Here is a 25084-nt window from a genome sequence, read left to right as displayed (position 1 = left end):
GCCAGGTACCCTGGACTGTTCTGCACTGATAATGCCCCCCCCCCCACCCGATCAGGTGCCAAAGGGACGAGTATGATTGCTGCCACCATGAGACCCAGGATTTGGAGGACGAACCTGGCTTGAATTCTCTTGCATTGTAACAAGACTTGTACATGCCGCCGAATGACTAACACCCTGTCTTGTAAAAGGCTGGCTGACCTGTGTTTTGTATTTAAGTTTGTGCCTATAAAGATGATAGACTGACAAGGCGACAAAGCAGCTTTTTCAAAATTTATAGTTATACCTTGTCTGGAGCACGTCTGTATAGTATGGTCTAGTCTCTGGCTTGCAGAAGGTGATGCCTGGTGGTAGCAGTAAGGAGCCAGTCATCTAGATACGGAAACACCTGGAATCCTTGCCGTCTCAGGTGAGTGGTAACTACTGCCATACATTTGGTGAACACCCTGGGGGCTGTGGTGAGACCAAAGGGCAGAGCTCTGAACTAATGATGGCTGGCTCCCAGCCGGAAGCGTAGGAATCTTCTAGAGCGCCTGTCCATTTTGATGTGGTAGTACGCATCCTGAAGATCTACAGAGCACATCGAATTGTCCTGACCCAGGAAGGGTAGAATGGACTGTAGCGTGACCATCCAAAACTTCGTTCTTTGTACAGACCTGTTTAGTCTGCTGAGATCCAAAATGGGTCTCCAGTCCCCTGTCTTTTTTGGTACCAAAAAGAACCTTGAGTAAATTCCGGATCCTTGCTGGTTTGCTGGGACTTGCTGGATGGCCCTTTCTTAGTTTTGAAACTTCCTGAACTGCTTGATCCCTTAGATTGGGTGGAACATCTGGAAGGGACTTGTTCGACAATAAAGGAGTGTGAACAAAAGGGATTCTGTAGCCTCCAGATACAACGGACTGTACCCATTTGTCTTGTGTCTTGCCAGGCTCTTGGGTACAGCGATAATCTTCCCCCGACTGCCTCCAGAGGTGAGCAGCCGGGCAACCCTTCAGGGATGCTGGGAGGGCTCATCAGAGAAAGATTCTCTGCTGCCCTGGTTTTGCGGACCCCCTCTGCCACGAGGGCAGCGTCTGTTATTGTTCCCTCCTTTGCCCCTGGAGGGAAACTCACCACATGTGTCCGGCAAGTCTCCCAGGGATTTCCGGAACCACATCTTTCCATTCTTCTAACCCTTGGGATATGGCTTGGAAGGAGTGGTAAAACGGACTCCTATGGCAGAGAGTATTGCCTTCCTGCTCACACCTGGTAAGGGTATCCTTCACCTGTGATCCAAAGAGAGAGGAACCATCAAAAGGTGTATTGGTGAAAGATGCTCTGAAAGGTTCCGCAAAGTTACATAGCCGCATCCAAGCGTGCCTCCTTAGGGCCACACCTGTGCCTGCAGCTCGACTCGCCCCATCGGCTGCATAACGAATGAGCCTCATGGAGGAGTTTACCACTGAATTATGAGTCGCCAGCTGGGAGGCTGCCTTAGCCTGGGCCCCCTCAGCTGATGGATCTTGGAGGGAATCTCCAAGCTCTTTCAGGAGATACCTCTGAAGACGGGTAAAGTGGCACAGGTAATTCAGGGACCGCATAGAAAAGGTCGCTGAAGAGAACATCCGCTTCCCATATCTGTCCATCGTCCTGGACTCCTTGTTAGGGGGATGGATAGATGAAGTTTCAGACAACTCCTTCTTTGTGGCCGCCGCTACCACCATGGCATCAACGGGGACACCTTTGGTCAAGAACTGCTTGTCCAGCGGAGCAGTAATGAATTTAGCAGGTCTTCTAGAGGTCGGTTCCACTGTGTCTGGAGCCGTCCACGCCTTCCAAGCCACCACAGACATCAGTGGGTCGAAAGGCGGAGACACCCAGGAGGTGGAAGTTCGGGATCCAAACGTGTCCAGAAATACAGACTCATCCTCGAAAGGCCTTAGGGCAGTCCAGTTCCCCCTCTGCCTAAGCATCTCAAGGATGTCTGAGAAAGAGACATCTTTAGAGGGGGATCTTGGGGACCCTTCCAACTCCTCTAAGTCGGTATCCGATGTGACAAACTCGGGGGGGGGGTCAACATGCTTCCTCTTGCATTTCCTCTTGCAAGGTGGCTCCTCTTAATGGTCAGGGGAGGCCTCAGAAGAGGAGGATACACCCAAAAGGGTGTCTTGGAGCGCTGGATCCCCACGATTGGGGTCTGGAAGAGGGGCAGAGACTGACGCAGGCACCCTAGGGGGAGGAGCCGATGGAGTCGATCGTGGGACTGACTCTGGGGCCAGTACACTCCTCATCACCTCGAAGGCGTCCCTACCCGGACGCAGAGATGGCTCCGGTTCCAAAGAAACCAGAACCCTTCCCTGCACCAAGGGAGATGGCTCCGAGGCAGATGTAGGAGCAGAGCTCACCTGAGTCAAAGCGCCGAGGGGGAGAGCGGGGTCGGAGAAGGGTCCGATGCCACTCGCCCCCTTGGAGCCGACGAGGGAGTCTCGGCACCCAGATCCCTCCAGGGACGGTACCATGGAAGGGATCTGAGCAGACGACGGAACCGAAGGAGACTGTATCAGAGCCAAGGGTTCCACGACTCAAACCCCAACAAACTCCTGCTCCGAGCTCATAAGATGAGTCGGAGGAGGAATATCGACAGTTGTGGACAGAGCAGACGCCTGCTGAGGAGGGCTGAACATTTTGGCTACGGCCTGCGATTTTAACAGCCTACTGACCACTCTTTCCAAGTCATAGTCCGAAAGTCTTGAGGATCGAGAAGAGTGGGATGAGTGATGACTACGCTCCGAATGGAGCAGAGGCAACTTCGGAGCTGAATGTATCGACTCCAGAGAAGGAGACCTGGACCTTTTTCAACTCTGACAGCTCCGAAGAACGTGTCGGAGCAGACTGGGAGGGAGGAACATCGGTTCCAGCCACAGCCGAGATGGATGGTATGGCTTCACCAAACGACGGCTCCGAACTGGGAGCTGATGGTTTAGGTGGCCTAAAAGATTTCAAGGGCTGAGCCTTCACCAGTGAATCTTGGGGTTTAAGCAGACCCCGCAAGATCAATTTGTTTTTGTGCTCCTGCAGGACTCTTGGACTGAACGCATGGCAAATCGAGCAAGAGTCCTGCATGTGCACGGCGCCCAGACAATAAACACAAGAAGTGTGACCATCTGTCAGAGACATCTTCTGACAGCATGAATCACACTTCTTGAATCCGGACGGCTTAGGATCCTTGGACATCCTGAAAGAAAAACCAAGGAAACACACACACACCAAAGGGTTAAGGTAACTAACCACCACAAAAATACACTACAGTTACCAGAACCAAACTACACTACAACAACCAACAACTATAGTCAACTATAGCTAAACTAACTAACAGTAATAAAAGACATTTTTTTGTTTTTGTTTTAGAGATAGAGGATTCTAACTTAAATGGAAAACCTTAAGAGGAAAGAGAAAAAGGGGAAGAGGAAACTCTCTAAATAAAAACAAGTTTCTAAGGGGAAGAGACAAGGAATCAGACAAGAACACAACTCTAATACCAAAGATATATCTAAACGAGAATTTCTATGCTAAAACTAACTAGTTTTGTGACAGAAAAACACAATATAAAAGCTTTATACGACCTGAGCCAGTAGAGCAACCTCGCAGCAGAAGCGGCAAACGAGATCTGGGTTTCTAGTGCCATGCATCATGGTATATGGGGAGGCCTCGAACCAGTACGTAGCTCTCGAGCTTTAGAAGATGGCCGAGTCGGAGCCGAGGATCAGCTCCGAACTCAACCAGCAAGAATGAAGGCGAGATAGACAACTTAACATACCTTCTTACCCCATCTATCCAGCGCCCTGAAAACTCTATCAGAAGGGGTAGGATTTTTAGCAGCAGAAGCCTTAATGCCCCTGGGGCCCTGAGAAATGGTTTCAGGATCCGCAACAGGATTTTTGAAAAGGAATTTGTGGGAGTCAGGAACCCTGTAGTATCTGTCTGGTTTACAAGGGGCCAGAGGCAGAGAATCAGGACCCATACTAGATTAAGAAAACACATCAACAATGTCTAGAACAGGAGATATAGCCAAAAGCCTATGCTGAGGAAGAAGAAAATCCCTAAGGTCTCTTTTTAGATTCAGAAAAATCCTGACTTTCCCAGTGGAAATGTTCCCTTAAGGTATGTAAAGTTTCCCCAAAAGAAAAATCCTCGGGGAGAAGCAGAAGGAATGGAATCCTCTGCATCAGAGTCCTCATAAGTAGGTATAGACAAATCCTGTTCATTAGAAGAGTCAGAAGAAATAGAATCCTGTTCAGAATATTCATAGTCAATTTCAGCTCTAGGCCTCTTTGAAAGGGGGGAGGTTGGCTACTCCTGATTAGAGCAATTAAATCTCCAGCCATTTTGATCACTTGTTTTTTAGGCATAGGGGCCTGCACATGTGGCCTGGGTGTCGGTTTTTTAGACATAGATCGAGATTTTGGCCTTAAAATTGAAGATGGTGTTGGTTTAATATACAAATATGTAGGCCTGAATACACTCCTCAGAAGCCGGTGCCTGCACAGCGGCTCATGTCCCTTCCAAGGTACAGAAATCCGCGGGTTCCATAACAGAAGCATCTCGCGGCATGCTGGACTCCGAATGGGTCTCAGTAGAGGCCTGCGAATCAGAAGTAGCGAGTATCAGGGGCTGCGAAAGCACCTCACTGAGAACTGGCGACTGACTTAGAACTGTCGTTGGCAGTTTTGGACCTCAACGGCCTGTCTCTGTCTTTTTCTTTGAGTTTTTTTTTAGGTATTTTTGGTAGTCTGATTGCTAACCGGTGTCATTTCTGGATAATTAAACCGTGATCCAAAATATTTAGAAGCAAAATGTACCGACGACAGATAGTGCGCTGATTAAATAAAGCACAGAACCGGCAACAAGGTACATCATGGTCAGGGCGTAGGCAAGGAATACAGTACAAATGGAAATCCTTATGAGATATTGGCTTCCACAAGTAATGCCATTATTAACTTTTACTGACATCGGTAAGGAGCAAGAAAAAGTTTCCCCAATGGGGTACTTAGCTTTTTAGTTGAAGACTTCGGTTCTGAAACTCAGCACTTGCGAACGGTTTCTGCTTCGGACACAGTGCGGCAAGAAAGACTGATGTAATGGCGTCGGTTGCATGTTTCATACTCCGGATGACCTGACGTCATGGAAGAAGGGACAGCAACCGACGCAGGACCCAAGACTTTGTTAATCAGGCTGACTAAGGGCAACCTGCCAGCAGATTACCCCAAATGTAAAGACTGCAAGTGAAACACGAAGATAATCACTGGAATATCCAGAAGGGTAGAGAGAAGAAAAAAGGAAGAGGGGAAGAATATTAACAATGGTATTAAAGAATTACCAGAGGTAAGAGGGGAGTGGTCTATATCAACTATGGTAAAGACGTAATACCATAAAAATGGTAATAAGGGAAGATAAATAGCACTCGCACACCAATTCAAAATTATCTATTAAAGTAACTAAGAATAACAAGGGGTTTAAGAAAGAAAAATAGCGAAAACAGCGAAAAATATAAACACTTGTCTTGACAGCAGGCCTGACTCATCTTGAAACTCTACGAGGCAAATGAGATCTGGGGTTAAGGGAAGAGAGGCACTATGGATAACCTTACCTCTAGAGTTTCTGGCTGGCACGAGCTTGTTACATTGGCAGACTCTGTTCTGAGGACGGAACCAAATCCCAACTGTCAGCAATGACTGAAGATTGACAACATCAGATGCTTTATTATGCCCTGAAATTTCTGTGGATCCATTCTTCATTTGTAAGGCAGAACAATCTTCCCGCTTAAAATATCTGCTGACTGGTTCTATAACACTAGGGCTATGTATTGCTGATAGCTGCAGGATTTGTTTTACAAACCCATTTTTTTCTCTGCACAAACAAATAGAAGTTATGTTCTTACCATAACGTTCCATGTTAGTTGTCTTCTTCTCGCCTTCTTCTTGCTGGATGGGTTCGGAGCCAACCTCAGCTCCGACTCGGCCACTCTAAAAGCTCGAGAGTTGGTTCCACCGGCTCGAGGCTCCCCTTATATCCCACAATGCTAGGCGAGAGTTACCTCAGATCTCGTTTGTAAGCTAACCCCAGCTTATAAAAGTAACAGAATAACTCTAAACAGAGTCCACCTCTAACAACAGGAAGAAAGAAGGGTGACCTACATCCTGAACCAGGAAATATGCACAACAGCATATGCCTAAGAAAGAGGTGGTAGAAAGAGAGGTCACAATCACAACTCCTCTAGGTCTGTCCAGGCCAGGGGGAAGGAGGGTGGGACGCAAGAAGGTGAGAAGAAGACAACTAACATGGAACGTTATGGTAAGAACATAACTTCTATATGTTAAGTTGTCTATCTATTCATTCTTGCTGGATGGGACCGCGTCCTAGCACCTTGTCCCGGGTGGCCTAACGGAACAGACTCCTGAGAACAGTGGAACCAAAGTTAGCTCTATGCCTAGAAGCTAAGTCCAACTTATAATGAGAAATGAAAGTGTGAGGAGTAGCCCAAGTAGCCGCTGCACAAATGGTGTCAATAGGCAGTCTGTCTTGGAAGGCTAAAGAAGTAGCCAAAGCTCTGGTGGAATGGGCCTTAGGTTTATTAGGCAGTTTTGGTGTCTAATTTCATATACAAGGGAAATCAAAGATGTTAGCCATCTGGATAATGATACCTTTGAAACTGAAAGTCCCTTTCTGCTTTCCATAGGAGACAAACAGCTGATCAGATTTTCTGAATTGTTTTGTTCTATCCAAGTAGTACCTCAATTGACGATGAACATCCAGGCAGTGTAATTTTTGTTCAGACCTATTGGAATATTCTGGAAAAAGACAGGGAGGTCAATGCTTTGATTTAGATTTGACGTCGAGACCACCTTAGGCAAAAAGGACGGGTTAGTTCGTAAGGATACTCTGTCCTTATGAAACAATAGATAAGGAGGTCGACAGCTGAGTGCTTGAAGCTCTGAAACTCTTCTAGCTGAAGTAATAGCTACCAGAAAAGAGTCTTCCATGATAGCAATTTTAAAGAACAGGAGACTGCAGGTTCGAAAGGGGAAGAATCAAAGAAGCAAGTACTAAATTTAGGTCCCAAGGAGAAGGAGGATTTCTTATAGGAGGTCTGAGAAGAAAACTCCTTTCAAAAAGGCTTTGCAAAGCTTGTGGGACATTAAGGCAGATTCAGAAATACCCACATGAAAGTTAGAAATAGCTGCCAATTGAACTTTAAGAGTAGAGGGAGATGAACCTGCATGGAAGAGTTCAGCTAGAAATTCAAGGACTAATTGGATGGAAGCAGTGAAAGGATCTATGTCCTTTCCTTGAGCCCAATGTGTGAAGCGTTTCCACTTACTCAAATAAATCTTCCGAGTGGAAGATTTATGGGAAGCTATCAAAATATCTCGAACGGAGTGAGATAATTGAGGAAGCCTGGCTAAGGTTGGAACTGGAGGAACCAAGCAGTGAGGTTCAGAGAGGGAGGGAGCGATGAAACTGACCCGACTGATGGATCAAAAGATCTGGAACTAGGTCCAGATTCCACGGTCGCTCCAAAAGAAATCGATGTAGAAAGGGGAACCACACCTGTCGAGGCCAGTAAGGAGCAATGAGGATCAATGAGGCCTTCTGAGCGATAGCTTTCTGTATCACTTGAGAGATTAGTGGGAAGGAGGAAATGCATACAGAAGTCCCCGGGGCCAAACTTGGACTAGAGCGTCTCTGCTGGGTTGGCCTGGTAAAGGGAATAGAGTGAAATATTCTCTGCACTTGCTGTTTTGGGGAGTAGCAAAAGATCGCAGCAAGGCTGACCCCACTTGAGGAAAATTTCTCTCACAACAGAGTCTTTCAGAGACCACTCGTGAGGCATGAGGATAGCTCTGCTCAACTTGTCCGCAATTTGATTGGACTTCCAGGGGATGTGCGTTGCTATCAGAAACCGCTGAGAAGAAATCGCCCATTGCCACAATCTGAGTGCTTCTCGACACAGGGGTATGACCTGGTTCTGCCTTGTTTGTTGATGTACCACACTACAGACATATTGTCTGTCTGGATTGCAATCGTTCCCAAGGGAAGAGAGTCTTGAAGGGCTTGCAACGCTAAAAGCACTGCTCTCATCTCCAGAACATTTATGTGCAAGTGGCATTCGTTTGGTTCCCATGTGCCCTGGACCGTCCTGCCCTGATAATGCCCCCCACCCGATCAGGGAGGCATCCGTTGTCAGAGTAGCAACCGGAGGGTGGAACAAAGGGTCTTCCCAACAAGAGCTGAGGGAAGACATCCACCACATGAGATGATTTTGCACGCTTGCGTGATCATAATGGTGTGAGACATTGGAAGTTGCTGGTATGACCATTGAGTAAAGAGCATCCATTGAAGGATCCGCATGTGGAATCTGGCTAATGGAAGCAGAGGTATGGCCGCCATAATTCCCAACACTTTCAGAACTAACCTGGCTTTGATTCTGTTGTTGTTGAAAAGGAGTGAGACCAGTTTGTGAATGTCTGTTATTCTCTGATGTGTTAGTCTCGCAGACATGTTTACTGTGTCTAGATTTGCGCCTATGAAAGTAATAGCGACAAGGCGACAAAACAGACTTTTCGCAATTTATTGAAATGCCTAACTTTTGACAAATGCGAAAAGTGTAATCCCTGGCCATCAGAAGGAGATGCTTGGTGGGAGCTGTGAGGAGCCAGTCGTCCAAATATGGAAACACCTGGAATCCTTGTCGTCTCAGGTGAGAAGCTACCACTGCCATGCATTTGGTAAACACCCGGGGGCAGTGGTGAGACCAAAGGGCAGGGCCCTGAACTGAAAATGACTGGTTCCCAGCCTGAAGCGGAGGAATCTTCTGGAGCGTCTGTTCATTTTTATGTGATAGTACGCATCCTGAAGGTCTATAGAGCACATCCAGTTTCCTTTGCCCAAAAGGGGAAGGATGGATTGCAGCGTGACCATTCGAAATCTTGTTTTCTTGACTGATCTGTTCAAGATACTGAGATCCAAAATTGGTCTCCAGTCCCCTGTTTTCTTTGGAACTAAAAAGAACCTTGAGTAGATTCCGGATCCTTGCTGGTCTGCTGGAACTGGCTGAATTGCTTTTTGCAAGCAGTTTTGAAATCTCCAAAACCGCTAGATCCCTTTGAGCGGGTGGAACATCTGGAAGGGATTTTTTTGATTGATTTGGAATGCGAAGAAAGGGGATAGAATAGCCTTCGAAATGATGGACTGTACCCATTTGTCTTGAGTCAGGGATAGCCAGGCTTCTGGGTACAGTGACAATCTTCCCCCGACTGCCTCCGAAGGTGGGCAGTCGGGCAACACCTCAGGGATGCTGAAAGGGCTTGTCAGGGAAGGCTTCCCGATTGCCCTGGTTCTGCGGACCCCCTGCTCCTAGGGCGGCGTCTACCATTGTTATTCCGCCTCTGCCTCTGGCGGGAAACGACTCTGTCGTCAGGCGAAGTCCCTTGAGATTGTTTACGGAACCACATCTTTCCACCTTTCTGGCCTTTGGGGTAAGGCCTAGAAGGAGTAGAAAACGGACTCCGGCGGCAGAAAGGGTCTTGCCATCAGTTTCGCACCTAGTCAAGGTTTCTTTCACTTGAGGACCAAAGAGATGATCCATCAAGCGGGAGTTAGTGAAAGACGTCTTGAAGGGGTCCGCAAAATTGCATAGCCGCATCCAGGCATGCCTACGTAAGGCCACACCTGTCCCTGCGGCTCTGCTCGCTCCATCAGCCGCGTAAGAAAGAAGGCGCATGGAGGAGTTGGTTATGGAGTTAAGGGTAGCCAGCTGCGTGTTCATCTTATCTTGAAAACCCGCAGCTGTCGGGTCCTTTAACATTTCACTCGCTTCCTTGATCAAGTCCCTTTGAAGACGAGTAAAATGGCATAGGTAGTTCAGCGAGCATGGTAAATGTCGCTGACGAGAACATCCGCTTCCCGTACCTGTCCATGGACCTAGATTCCTTGTTAGGTGGATGGACAGGTACTGAAGGATCAGCTAGCTCCTTCTTAGTGGCAGCAGCTACCACCATAGCATCCACAGAAACTCCTTTTGTTAAGAACTGTTTGTCTGCTGGTGCCGTTATGAACTTGGAGGGCCTCCTGGGAGTGGGGTCCACTGAATCAGGAGCCGTCCATGCCTTCTTAGCAACCACCTGCATGAGGGGGTCAAAGGGGAACACCCAGGAGGTGGAAGGGCAAGAGCCAAACGCCTCAAGATACACAGATTCATCCTCCGAAGGGTTGAGGGCTGGCCAATTTCCCCTCTGCTTCAGGATCTCTAGAATGTCTGCAAATGAGACATCTTCAGAAGGGGAACGGGGGGAACCCTCAGAATCATCCAAATCTGTGTCAGACGTGATGGACTCAGGTGAGTCAATGTGTTTCCTCTTACACTTCCTCTTCCGAGGGGCCTCTTCTGCCAAATCAGGAGACGCCTCGGAAGAGGGTGAAATGCCCACAGGGGGTTCCTGAGGAGCTGGCTCTCTGCGGTCCGGGATGAGGGAGTGAGTCGACTTGACCTGAGGCACTGTAGAGGGAGGGGCGGACGGAGCCGACTGTGGAGTAGAGCCAGGCTCTAACACACTCCGCATGACCTCGAACGCACCCCTGTCAGGCAAAGCCAGAGGTCCCCGCTCCGAGAAGCTAAGAACCTCCCTCGGCACCGACAATGATGGCTCCGAGGCCGATGTCGGAGCCGAACTCACCAGCGCCGAAGCACCGAGAGGGAGAGGGGGGTCGGACAAGGGTCCGATGCCACTCACCCCCTCGGAGCCGACGAGGGAAGTCCGGCGCCGAGATTCTTCCAAGGAAGAAATCGGAGCCGACCACGGAGCCGAAGACAATTGTATCGGCTCCGACGCTATCACAGTCTCGGTTCCGACGCGACCCGGCTCCGAGCTCAAGAGAGTCGAAGGAGGACTATATTAATGGATCGGGGCAGGCATCGACTGATGAGTCGGGCTCTGAAGCATCTGGGCCAGTGCCTCGGACTTAAGAAGTCGACTCACTACCCTCTGAAGGTCATGATCCGACAGCCTCGATGACCTAGAGGAGTGAGATCTTTGGCTCCGTTCAGACAGCAGGGCAGATCCTGGAGCCGAATGAACGGAGCCAAGAGATGGTGACCTGGACCTCTTCCTAGTTGTCGGCTCCGAAGGTCTGGTCGGAGCCGACACGGGAACTTCTAATACCTCGGCTCCAGCCGAGCCGAGGGAACCACAGAAACTGTGGACTGAGACTCATCGGCTCCAGCCGGAGCCGATGTAGACAGAGGTTTAGAAACCTTAGGTCTCGGCTCAGTTGTCGGAGCCGAAGACCTAGATGCCTTAGAGGGCTTCCCTGTAGATACAGAAAGGGAATCCTCTGGCTTGAGTAAGCCCCTTAAAATTAATTTATTTTTTCTTTCCTGCAGGACCCTGGGGCTGAAGCCATGGCACACAGCACAGGAGTCCTGCAGGTGCAAAGGTCCCAGACAGTAGACACAAGAAGTGTGAGCGTCTGTCAGAGACATTTTCTGACAGCACGCATCACACTTCTTGAATCCGGAGACCTTTGCTTCTTTAGATATATCTACAGGTGTAATCACACACACAGTCACAAACACACTAATTACACCCTGTCTAGTTTAAAATATAATAAACCACTAACTAGGTTTTTAAAAGAAAAATAACACACACTCTCCACTAGGGAAAGAAAAAAGGCCTGTAGGCCCAAGGGAAGAACTTAAAGTTCTTGAGGGAAAAAAACAGGAATTTTTAAGAAAGGGGATTTGAATTTCTCTAAACTAAGGGAAATACGTAAAAAAATTAAAATTAAAGGGGTTTTAATAGACTAAGTACACAAGAAAAGTCACTTACCAAGAACCGGTAGAAAACCAACACCTCGATAGCTGTAGCGGCAAACGAGATCTGAGGTAACTCTCGCCTAGCATTGTGGGATATAAGGGGTGCCTCGAGCCGGTGGAACCAACTCTCGAGCTTTTAGAGTGGCCGAGTCGGAGCCGAGGTCGGCTCCGAACCCATCCAGCAAGAATGAAGGCGAGATAGACAACTTAACATGCAGTGTTTGGTTTTCACTTGTTTATGTACCACATTAATGCTGTGATGTCTATACTGTTAAGAAGGTGACCTGGTGAAAAAAGAACAGTTAAGGGCCTAGTACTAACATAGTGCCCAACTGTTATACTGTGCACTACTTCAACATCCCCTCAGCCATCATTCTGTCTGACATGCACAGGGTGTCGAAATCCACAGTGGTAATTGGAATGGTCAAGGGTTCAAAGACAAAAGAAGGGCTAGTGAGGACCATCTTACTGTGGTCAACCTATATCCTTGTCTAGGCATCACAAACTACGAGATCCTACAACACTAAGAAATTAATACTGAAGAAACTAGCACCGATGACAAAAGAATATTAAATACACGTCTGCATAGAAACAATCCCACCTCCACTCCCATACCCCCTTACTTAATTAAATTAATCTCGCTATGCAGCATTCTAAGACTGAAATCATTCAACTTGAACTGCACATGCAGATTAAAAATTAAAAACAAGGTTTATGCTACTGCACACCATCATCCTCAATCCCCCCTTTTCTACATGGGGTCAGGGTGTCACGTCAACGGTCACCATCTCTCTCAATTCAGTGACACTCTCCTACCTTCTTCGACAGTCATGCATGATTGTTGCAGATCTTGTCTCACACCATCCATCCATGCATCTCTTTGTTGGATGCCCTCTTTTTATCTTGCCCTCTTCCTGTCTGTCCCAAATCATTTTCAGCATATTGTTTTCTGCAAATGTGTCCAAACCACAGTTATCTGTTTTCTTGGACATTCTCTGCAACTGCAGCTACTTTGGCTTCTGCGTTGATGCCCTCATTTCTTCATCTGTCCCACAGTCTGCATCCTACCACCTGTCGCAAGCACTTCATCTCCATCACCTCTAGTTTACTCAACTGCTCTGCCTTTACTGCCCGCGTTTCTGTACTACACAGTAGTACTGGTCACACCACTGTTCTGTACACTTTACTTTTCAGCTTCTTTGGCATTCTTCTGTCATACACTACCCTGACACTTTGTGCCATTTGGTTGCAGTCCCTTTGATTCTAGCTTTGACCTCTTTGTTCAGACTTCCTTTTCCTCAACCACCCCTCCCCCCTGAAGCCGTTAGCCTGTTCCACTATTTTCCTCATTCTCTCTCAATTCTGATTTTCCCCATTTGCTGCCAATACAACTGCTTTATCTGTACTCTGTTTCATACCATGTGCCTTCAGTTTTGTATTCCATTCTCCTGTTCTTTGCTAAAGTTCTTGCTCAGTCTTCCTGTAAAGCCACATTGTCTGTACACAGCAACATCACTGATCTGTCCCCTCCAACCTATTTGCTAAGGTAGTCCAAAACCAGTATGAACAGCAGTGGGCTCAGAGATGAACCCTGACGTGCACCCAGTTCCAGTGGGAACCCATCTGTGAAACCAAACACTGTTCATAGTTGAGTCACTGGATCCTTGTACATAGCATGCACCAACTCTACTAGTGTTTCTAGGACTTTGAACCACCGCAGGACTGCCCAAATCAGCTTTCTTGTGACGTTGTTATATATTTTCTCCAAGTCTAGGAATGCCCAGTTGGACTTTTTCCTCATTTTTGCTTCTTCTTAACTAGCTCTCTCACTGCAAACACCAATTCCTTCACAGTCCAGGGCAGTCTACCAAAGCCAGAAACAAATCCTATAGAAGAAAAAAAAAATCACATGTAAAACTGTTAGTCAGAGGACTTGGATGTTCCTGATCTGATATTTATGGACTTGAAAACACAGATTCAGAAAAGATCAGTCTCCCACACACAAGTTAAAACCCAGCACTTCCCAGGGATATGATGGTCTGTTCTTTTCATTCTTCAGAAGTGTCCAACTGCCCTGAAAAATGTGAAGCAACAACAGTTACATGCTGGATTTTGTGCACAAAAGTAAATGCAAGGGCACCACTCCACTCAGCCTTGCACCTACAAAGGATAAAGTAGTGGTATGCCAACTTTAAAATATGGCTGTGCAAGTTGCTTAACCATAACAGTAGAGGTTCAAATTCTTCACTGCTACAGTAGCCTATGGGTTGCATCCTGTCAAGGATACAGCAGTACCTGGCCAGTTGCCTAAAACTCCATTTCACAATAACAGTCATTCTGGCTGTTCATAACTTAATCCCTTTTAGGCAATTATGAAAGCAGCCAGAATGACCAAATATCTGCAGGACTTTCTTGCCCCTGAGAGTATACGCAAGGTTAAGTTCATCCTGAACTAAGCAGCAGCAATAACTAAGCTGTAACCCACACTACCTATACACAATACCGGGATGTCGGGTGTGTAATGAATTTGACCATCTACTGTTGTAAGTGCAACTTAAACAACTGTACTATGTTTATTATTCTGCAGTAGCCCATAAGTAGATTACCATAGCTTATTCAACCTAGGAGAAAGGAAGGATAAGGATCCAGGATCCCCCGAGGAATGGTGCTTGCAAAGCCTGCTCTAGACCTGCTAAAGGAATCCAGTTTTTAGTGATTTGTAAATTTATGGATACAGAACAAAGTTGCTTTCTCTAGAATGCTTCTCAAGTTCACTCCTTTCCAATATGCCATCGAAGAAGCTAAGGCCCTAGTAGAATGGGCCTTAACCTTGTCTGGAATAGTTTTGCCATGGTAGAAGTGACAAAACACAACAGCCGAGGACAACAACTAGAAATAGCCTTATTACACATGGGTTGACTTTAGTCCCAGAGTAGGGACCAAATAGCTGGTCAGCTTTCCAGAAGGGCTTAGTTATGTCAGGGTAATACCAAAGTTGCCTATGCTATGCTAATTCAGTGTATGCAGAACCTTCTCTCTCTCGTTTCTATGGCCTGTAAAGAAGTACAAGACTGATAACGTAATTCAAAGTGAATTCTGAGACAACCTTAGGCATGAAAGAAGGGTTAATTCACAGATTAACTACCTCTATGGAAAACCAAACAGGGTACTTCCACTATGAAGGTTTGCAACTCGGAAACTCTTCTTACACATGTCAGAGCAATAAGTAAGGCACTTTTCAAAGGAATGAACCTCAAATTAGCCTAAGAGGTGATTATTCTAACAGTGACAAGGTCAGTTTTTCCAGCACAAAACAACCTCCAGCACTGAATTTATTTGCTGGGAGGTCTCGTGCAATACTCCATTTATAAACTATTTGACCACAAACATGGAAGAGAGGAGTCCACAGGCAAACTAGCTGAAATGGATGCTAGATGCTCTTTGACAGAAGCATAAGGCCAGATGATAGTAACTCACACAAATATTTAAGCATCAAGGGCGCAGTTTTCCCTGATGTGACCCTGGTTATTGTCTAGGCACCTCCTAGGAAATATTTTCCATTTGCCAGCATATGATTTTCTAGTAGCAGGCTTTCTTGCCTTCTTTAATACCTGCTGCACGTCCTTTTGAAAAAGCTGCTTAAATGGTATAAAAATGTAATCATCCAGGCATTCAGCTGCAGTTGCTTGATGTCTGTGTGTTATCAAACTCCCCTTGCCTGTGACAGTAGATCCAGTCTGTGAGGAAGCTTTTGGTAATTACCCTTGACCAGTTCCATGAAAAGGGAGAACCATCACTGCCTGGGCCAAAAGGGAGTAACCACAACAATTTTTGGTAAATATTTTTCAGTCTTCAGAAGTACCTCCAAAATCAGTGGAAAGAGTATTAAAGTATACAGGAACATCCCCAACCAGAGGGATGAGACCGCATCTGTCCTCCAAGCTTGTTTGCAATGATATCTGGAACAGAATTTGTCTGTTTTAAAAGGAAGTAAACAGAGCTACTTATGGTGTTCACCATACCGGATCAATTCCTGGAATACCTCAGAATGAGTTTCCACTTGTTACAGTCTTATCCAGGATCTGCAGAGTTTGTCTACCACTAGGTTTTGCATTGATGGTACACAAGAGGCCTGAATAGTTAGGAAGTCTTGAATCAACTCCCACGCAGTTATTGCCAAGCAGCATAGCAGTTGGTACAACTTGGTACCCCTTTGATTAAGTACCACATCACTAGGGTGTTGTCTGTAATCACCTGAAGAGGGCATGGTTGCCAAAGATGATGCAAAGCTTTTATAGCCCGATTCACGGCCAACATTTCTTTGTGATTTAAGTGCTTTTGTTTGTCCAAATTGTCCCAAAGACCTTGTACTTTTACTCCCATAGAAAACAGTACCCCAAACAACATCTGAAGGAGTCTGTCAAGACGTACTGTGCTGGGGGCAGGAAAAGAAATAGAAGTCCTGGAATGAGAGCCATTTGAACCCTCAAACCAGTGTAGTTCTAGCTTTACAAACTCCAGCACTAGTATTTGTAAATCTGAGGGGGGGTGAAGATGCTGGGTCCACATGTTTTTTTAGTAACCACCGAATCTTTCTTATCTGCAGCCTGGCAAATGGTATTATTTGGGATCATAGAAGCCATAAGATCTAGAATACTAGCTGGAGCTAGAGTCAAATGCAAGACGTTCAGGAATACCTTCCTGTGTTTCCACTTTGTCTTAAGGTAAAGTTTTTTTGTACAAGAGTGTGTGTATAAGATAACCTAAAAAAAAAAACAATCTTGTAGGATTTTCTCAGGGAGGACTTCTATATGTTTATCTGAAACCATAGGAGGGATAAAACCTGTGCAGGACTCCTAGCATTAATCCAAACACTCTGCATATACAAGAAAGTTGTCTAAAAAATGAAAAATGTGGATACTTTGCAGCCTGGAGTAAGCCACCACAGGAGCTGGGCACTTTGTAAACACTGTTGGTGTGCTGGACAGTCCAAAATTAATTCCGGAATTATTAATGTAACCCACATACACAATCTTGGGAATCTCTTGAATTTGTATGCTATTGTAATGTGATGGTAAACATCCTTATGGTCTAAGACTACCATAACACAATGGTTTGCAATTCTGGAACTTTCACATAGAGTTCGAGGAAAGAAAAGATCCAAAACTGGTCTCCATAAGTGCTCCTTTCTTCAGGACTGGAAATATTCTGGAATAAAAGCCACTTCCCAAATGTTTTGCAGGAACATATTCTATGACACCTGCTTCTAACATGTATTGGAGCATCTGTTTGTTAGGGAGGGTGAGGAGGAAATCCCCCTGAAAGGAGAAAAAGAATCCATCCATTGCCAACTGTAACCCTCCTGGATCACCTTCAAAATCCATTTGTTTGAAATTATCTAATGACAAGCTGGAACACTGATAATCAGATACAGAGAAAGTGGAAGGGAAATAGGGGAGGGAGGTTGGAGGAGTGTGCCCAAGAATCTGGCGCAGTCATTCTGAAGCTTGTTGCTGACCCTTATAAGGGAAATGACCTTGTTTTTGGTGTTGTCACCCTCCTGTCAGTTCTTCTTGCATGTCTGCCTGTTATGAGGCTGCATTCCCTGCTTGTTCTATCCTTTGACAATGGGTAGATGGTTTGGAAGGAAAGAATTTGTGAACATGAAACATCCTAGAAGCTACGTGCATTAATTTACCTTTCTCATCCCATTGTTTGAGCATCTGTGTAGCAGCAGGTCCAAATAAAACTTCTGTGTCTAAAGATGAACCCCAAATTTCTCAAGTGCTCAGAAAAAAATTGGTTATGTATCCAAACAAATAACCTCAAAACAGTAATTGGACTACAACATCAACAGTATCAGCACAATCATACACACAATCATACACACTTTTTAAGGCAGGCTTAGAAGCTTGAGGCAGGTTAGACATGATCAGATTCACTTAAGACCAATCTTCAGGAGTCAGGGAAGCAGAAAATTCTTGCAAGCTTATAGCAAATTTTAAAATAAACTTTCACACAGCCCTGGAAGTTCAAGATTCTGAAGGCTAATGTGGCAGAAGAAAAAAAATTCTCTTACCCTGTCTGTTCAACAACTTACCCCCTTACCCCCAGAAACTGGGATGGAGGAGAAAAAAATATTTTTTGCTGTTGGAGCTGTATGCGTGATGGCAACATAGTCAGCTGTAAGAGGAGAACAGAGAAATGTGTTAGCCTGTGAAACTCTTTATAACTTATCTGCTTTTTTAGAAACTGATGAAACAGAATCAGAAGCATTACTGGTCACTCTCAGAGCATCCTCCAATGCTGACAAAACAGGATGAATGGATGCAGAATTGGGGACTTCTTATTCAAGAATATCTGGCCAACTCTGGCAGAACATCCAACTGTTCCCAAGCAAAAACATCCCTTAGCCTGGAAATAGTCTTAGAAAAAAATTAAAGCTTCCACAAGGACAACTTCAGACTCACTAACCCAGTGAATCAGAATCTTACACTACAGAACCTCAAGGTGAGATAACTGTTAAAATTGGACCATCAGAGAAAAAACATCCTCTTCCTTAGAAGAAGGGGCTCAAACATTAGGAGAAGGCAAATTGCTCCCAGCATTGACTGCAAAACTCCTGTCCTGGATGATATAATTTTTACAGACAGAAACCATTTATTTATTTTCAATGTAATTAACTTTTTTATTTCATTTTGTAGGTACAACCCTAAAGGGTGAAAGGACAGGGACAGGGAACAAAAGGAATCTTTCCTCAGGCCCCTCAAGAAGATCCTCCTGGCATAACTCCTCTACCCAAAACGGATGGTTCTCCCATGCCAAAGCACAACACTGGAACAGCCAAAGAAGAAGCATCTAACTTCTGCTCCATAGCGGCTGGCAAGGCTACATCAGAGAGATCTGGGGAAAAGACTAAATGGTTTGAAGAACCACTAGTGGCTGCTGCAGAATCACCCACATTCAGGAGAGGCACAAGAACAGCCCTCACAGAATGCAGCAACTCACGCTTTAATTATTTTATATTTTTAGGAAAGTTAGGAGAAGGGCAAGTGTCCATTTGGTAGTAGGGGAGAAGACTGACTGCCAGTAAGGTATGCCAGAGTCAGTCGGAAGTTAAGTTATCACTAGTAAGCACTAACAGCACACAACCCTTTCAAAAAAAAAAAAAAAAACTGTAAATACCCCAAAACGAAATTACACAAAAAGCACACAAAATTCCCTGTCAAAACAGAGACATACAAATACATATATACATACACACACACAGATATAGATAGATATATATATATATATATATATATATGTGTGTGTGTGTGTGTGTGTGTGTGTGTGTGTGTGTGTGTGTGTGTGTGTGTGTGCACGCGCGCATGTGAAGGGGTCCCCGAAAGGGATCTTATCTGACAGGAAGCCTTGGCAGACTGTTGCGTCAGAGAAGTCTCAGAGATGCATCTGCACAAGAAGGAAAGAAAGTACTGATGATTTTTTTTTAATCACTCTGGCTGCTTTTATAGTTCCCTCCAAGTGAAATTAGCTTATGAGCAGTCGGTGACTGGTGTCAGAGGGTTAGAGCTTTGGGAAGCTGGCCGGGTGCGGAATCCTTGGCAGGATACAACCCATAGGCTACTGAAGCAGAGAATGATGATCATCTACAAAACAGTGACCCAACAAGCACAGGCCATAGTGGATGACATGGATCCAACAAGCACAAGTCATAGTGGGTGACACTGACTCAACAAGTACTAGCCACAGTGGCTGATATGAACAACAAGCACAAGCCTTAGGGGATAATATGGACTTAAAAGCCAGACCTTGGCTTAGGATTTTGGCTCCTGGACTCCTATATTTTTCATTTGTACTCCATCACAGGATATGAACAATCCCTCAGGTTGGTAACTGCACAAGGATCTCTCCACTGCTGCCAAAAGCTGGGCAATGGCAAAGTTCTCAAACAAAAATATCAAGCTCAGTGAGTTATGGATGCCAGAATAACAGCAGTATCTGTGATGTTCCACAATAAAAATGCAGGTACATTTGAAGATTTTTTAAGGCATCACAAGTGGAAAACTTTCCAATGTCACACTGTAGAAAGAGATACAAATTGTAGAACTAACTATTGCTGGGAAACATGAGCCCCTCAGATTCAAAGCAGAGATACTTATGTAGAAACCAAACCTGTGTATGAGAGCTTTGGAATTCCAAGAAGAAAGAAAAATACACAACCACCACCCTAGGAGCATCCCAGTGTTACACCCTCTACCCTCTCATACATAGCCATTTGTCAGAATCTTTTTCCTGACAGTCATGAAATTCATTTTTGGTGAGTATTTTTCAGGTACTTTGAGTCATTTTGAGAGCAAACATATTTCTAAAATACATTTCCCCAAAATATTTACTGTTTCACTTGGAATTCCTATTTCTCTTTAAATTATTTTATGTGAATATTCTTTTGCCTGCTTTAACTGAATTCTGAGTGATGTGAAATGTGACCATTAGCAAAATTTAACACTAATCTAAAGAACTGTCTTGATGCATTTTAGAAGTGCACAAAACTGAAACAATGGCTCTGTCCTCTAAACTAAGTGCATGCCCTCTTCAGAAAAGTTAGACTTTTTTGTCTTCTGTATAAATACTGTAGATGATAAAATCTGAATTCAGGAAAATTGCAAAACGTACATTGCAGTGAAAAGTGTACAAGTATTATACATTCTTTTCATTTTTAAAGTACAGTTTTTATACCCCCATGCTTATCTAGTGTAGTAATTTCAACAAACATATCAATATTGCAAGCATCTTTTAGCATATGCAACATATGTATACATTTGGTCTCATCTGCTACATTTAGCATATTATGCACCGTTTTTTCTAAACTTTTGCTAGCATGATAACTGACTGAGAAAGAGAAGCAATGCACATTTGCTTATGGAAATGGCCGGAGCAAAGAGTGGGGCTTTTGATGGGTTTTTGACTCTTCCAAAGGTAGCAACCCTACTGCAGGGGGTCCCCCCTTTTATTGCAAAATCTACCACCTGCAGCCCTGCTTCCTAAATCACTTAAAGGCATATTCAGGCAGACAGACACCTAAATACCACGGCCAGTGATTCAGGAAACTGACCTCTACTAAACCTTAACACTAACAGTAATGTTTCCAAGAAAAAAAAATGCAAATCAGATTTACAAAATGTGCATCACTACAGTAGCACAAACAGGCAACATGTAGTCAAGCCTCAGCTGAGGTTGCAGCCATATCTCTACATGTGGCAAAGAAATGATGATTGTGTTCTCACATTTAGGAAGTATGGTGTGGTGTACATAAATATCCTGTCAAGTACAAATTAGTGGTCAAGCCATCAGCCAAAATGTAGCAGACTGAAGATATAGATAAGAAATCTGTTGACAGAAATCTTCCGAAGCCTTGAGAGTCTTCCAAACCTTCTGCCTTATTGACAGCACTGCAAAGGTAACCTGCAACAAAACCTCCCCACAGACAGATCATCACATAAAACCTCACATGAAATCTCTTAAAACAGATTGCATGAAGGTCCAAAAACAACCTATGTGAAGCTTATACGGAGGTAAAGTGTTAGCAGTTCAGTGTAGAAATATGTAATGAGAAAATGCAACATACTGCACAATTCAATGTTAACAATTCAGTTGAGAGTTCTACAGTTTCAGCAGTCGGCATTTTACTGACCATCTGAATTCACCTGTCAAGTTTCCTAAAAATATAAGCTTATCTGTACAAAAATGCATTTTTCTTGCTCTAACCTAAAAGTGAAGACACTATATTAATTACAGATCCAGAGAGTCATTATGACATAAATATACCTGTAATCGCCTTCACAACCATATCAGAAACTTCAGGAATTTCTTCATCCACAGGAACACACAACATCTGTGGAGTTACCCAGTGCAATGCCCTAAAATACAAACACACACAAAAAAATTAACTCAAACTTGCCAACACTTGTGTGTTCTGATATGTCACTGTGCAATGCCACCTCATGATACAAGAAATGACAAAAGATGGAAAAAAGTGCCTGGTCAGCAGAGTTGAGTGGGTGAAATGTAAGGTATTAATTAGAAAACAGAACATTATTTTGTAAACCTGTTAAACACACAGGCTGCATATTCCTCACACAAATTGAAGTAATCCATTAATTTACCTTCTCAAATCAACTAGAGAACAGACTACTGAATTACATTAAAGCAAGCACTAGTTTTGATATTTTTACAAGCACTTACTATGGGGTTGACTGAAAACTGCGGTGGTGGTGCTGCGGTAGCGTTGTCGCCTCACAGTAAGACGTTGTCCTGTTCGATTCTCAGCTAGAGTGTCTTCTGTGTGGAGACATGCGTGAATGGGCGCACCTTCATTGAAGGTTGTGCGTCAGGGCTGGCAAACTTGGCACGTAAAAACCTACTGGCAATCATTAGCGGACCGGAGTTCCGCTGTGGCGACCCCTAACTGGGAAAAGCCAAAAGACACAACTTACTATGGGGATGACTGTTGATATACTTGCAGGCTAGATGGGCATCATTGCCCTTGCCCTAAATATTATGTATGTAACTTCTCTCTATGCCCACCTGTCTGATGGTTGCCATTTTTAATTTTTTTATGGTCCATTGTTGGATAAAAGTATTATGCAAGGAATATACACGGAATAATGATACAGTGAAGGGCAACTTTACACTGGAAGCCAATGGCAGTCCTACATGCTTTATTTAATTAATTAATTAATTTATTTATTTATTTAACATTTGTTTACCAGCAGAGCCCGACTTGAACAGACCCCATTTTCAGCGGAGGCCTGGGTTGAAATGCTCCAGATGCATGTCTTTGGATTGTGGGAGGGAAAGTACAGTTGTGTACACTTACCATAAATGTAGATGTTAGAGTGTATTCACTGTTGCAGTCATTACATTTGGGTAATCTGCTGGCAGGTTGCCCTCAGTCGGCCTGAATTCCAAAGTCTTGGGTCCTGCGTCAGCTGCTGTCTCTTCCATGACGTCAGGTCGTCAGGGGTATAAAACATGCAGCCGACGCCATTTTCTTTCGTTTTTCTTGTCCCTGATGTCAGGTGCCCCAAAAAGGTAGCAAAAATATATTTTATATATATATATATATATATATATATATATATATATATATATATATATATATATATATATATTTATATATGCATCAATATAAACGTTACCTTCATCGACAAGCAAATACACCACATAGGTTGTAGAAGATAGAGAAGGAGACAAACTCCAGAATGACAGGGGGATGGCGGGAAGGTAACCTGGACTGCAACAGTGAACACACTCCAACATCTACATTTATGGTAAGTGTACACAACTGTACTATGTTCTTTGTGTTTCACTGTTGCAGTCATTACATTTGAATAGAATCCCAAAGCTATGGTTGGGGGGCTGGAGCTAAACAGGATTAGGAGAGGCTATAAGGCCCTGCAAAACTGCAGTGGCAAAGCCTGCTATGGATTTAGAGTAAAGAGGCAAATGATGATGCTTTGTAAAGGTGTGAATGCTTTGTAAAAATGTGAACAGAACTCCAAGTAGCAGCCTCTAGAATGTCTTTGGTTGGTACTCCCCTTAGAAAGGCTGCTGAAGTAGCTGCAGCTCTGGTGGAATGAGACCTAATGCCCTTGGGCACAGGTTTACCATGGTGTAAGTAGCAGAAACGGATGCAGTGGCTTATCCACTTTGAAACTGTCTGCTTTGAAATAGTCTTGCTCTCTGATCCTGCAGCATATGTCACTAGTAATTGCTCAGTTTTTCTTAGAGCTTTAGTCCTGCTCAAGTAGAATCTTAGTGGTCTGTGTACATCCAAGGAATGCAGAATCCTCTCCCTCTTGTTCTGTGGATTTGGATAACAGGTTGGCAGATTAATTGTTTGGTTAATTGCTTGGCCACACTGGAATCCACCTTAGGCATCAAAGTAGGACTTGTCCTCAGAGATACCCTGTCTGGGTAAAATAAGATAAAAAGCTCTATAGCCATGAGGGCCTGTAGCTCTGAAACTCTTCTTGCTGAAGTAATTGCTAGTAGCAGAGCTGTTTTCCATAAGAACTTTATAATCAGCAGTAGCAGCTGGTTCAAATGAAGGCAGGATGAGCTTTTCCAACATATAATTGAGGTTCCATGCAGGCAAAGGTGACCTTCTAGGAGGCCTTAAATTTTTGGCTCCTCTAAGATACTGCTTTAGTAAAGGATGAGAAAAGATTGGTGGCTCTGTGGCCGAAATGGCAGAGGCATGGATTTTAATTGATGAGAAAGATAGGCCTTTGTCAAGCATCTCAGTTAAGTATTGCAATATCTGAGGAATATTTGGTTCTGCTGTATCAGTTCCTTGTGCCTGATTCCAAGCACAGAATCTCTTCCATTTGTCAACATAAGATTTTCTAATACTAGGTTCATAGGTTAGTACTAGGCTAACTGCCCTTGCGAGCCATTTTAAGCCTAGCCAGTTGTCCCTTGTGAGACTCAAACCCTGCACCTTGTGTTTGTAAGGCAAACACCTTAACCATTAGGCCCCCTCCTAACCCTTCTGGCTTCCAAAATGACATCCATCACAGCTTTACTGAGAGGTGTTGTTTGTATGACTACATGATCAGCCATGCTGCCAGGTTCAGAGTCTGTAGTTGATTGTACAGGACCTGATTGTTTTGCTGGGACAGTAGTTGTGGTCTTTGAGGCAAGGTCCAAGCTGGGTATTCAGACAAGTTCCTTAGGATTGGGTACCAGTATTGGCGGGGCCACTCCGGGGCAATTAGTATCATCTTTGGTTTCTCTTGTCTGACTTTTAGGAGGACCTTGGGTAGCAGAGGCAGAGGAAAGGTGTAAACTTTCCATGCTTGTCTGTGAGAAGTCCTTGTGCAGAATCTTTTCAATTGATAATTTTAAGGAGAGGCAAATAGATCTATGTCTGGGCTCTCCCCCATTTCTCTGTTATCATGCTGAAGACATGTGGAGTTAGTTTCCACTCGTGATGGTCCATAAGGTTTCTGCTTAAATCGTCTGCCAGAGTGTTTTGTTTTCTGGGCTGGAATTGAGCTTGAAGATGTATTTGGTAGGTCAAAGCTGTGTTCCACAGTGCCATGTCTAATCTGCAAAGGGAGTATGAGTGTGTGCCCCCTTGCATGTTTAGTTTATATACCACATGACTGTGGTGTTGCCCGTCTTTATCAGCAGTTGTCCTGGATGAAGTAAGTCCTTGAAGGCTGTTAG

At 44.5% G+C, this 25084-nt stretch overlaps 1 protein-coding gene across 2 annotated transcripts in view; it reads right to left on the bottom strand.

Annotated features, from left to right (window-relative positions):
- RABGEF1 (RAB guanine nucleotide exchange factor 1) overlaps positions 1-25084 on the bottom strand; it is a 587842-nt gene that overhangs the window by 169063 nt on the left and 393695 nt on the right. For both annotated transcript variants that reach the window (XM_044054238.1, XM_044054237.1), the window contains exon 7: positions 21677-21768. In XM_044054238.1, the coding sequence (XP_043910173.1) occupies positions 21677-21768 (92 nt within the window). The remainder of the gene's footprint in view (positions 1-21676; positions 21769-25084) is intronic.

This window comes from Protopterus annectens, chromosome 13.part0, assembly GCF_019279795.1.
Source record: "Protopterus annectens isolate FY-2018-M chromosome 13.part0, PAN1.0, whole genome shotgun sequence".
Taxonomy (NCBI): domain Eukaryota; kingdom Metazoa; phylum Chordata; order Ceratodontiformes; family Protopteridae; genus Protopterus; species Protopterus annectens.
The sequence above is the reverse complement of the archived record's forward strand: the minus strand, read 5'-3'. Positions and strand labels throughout refer to the sequence as shown.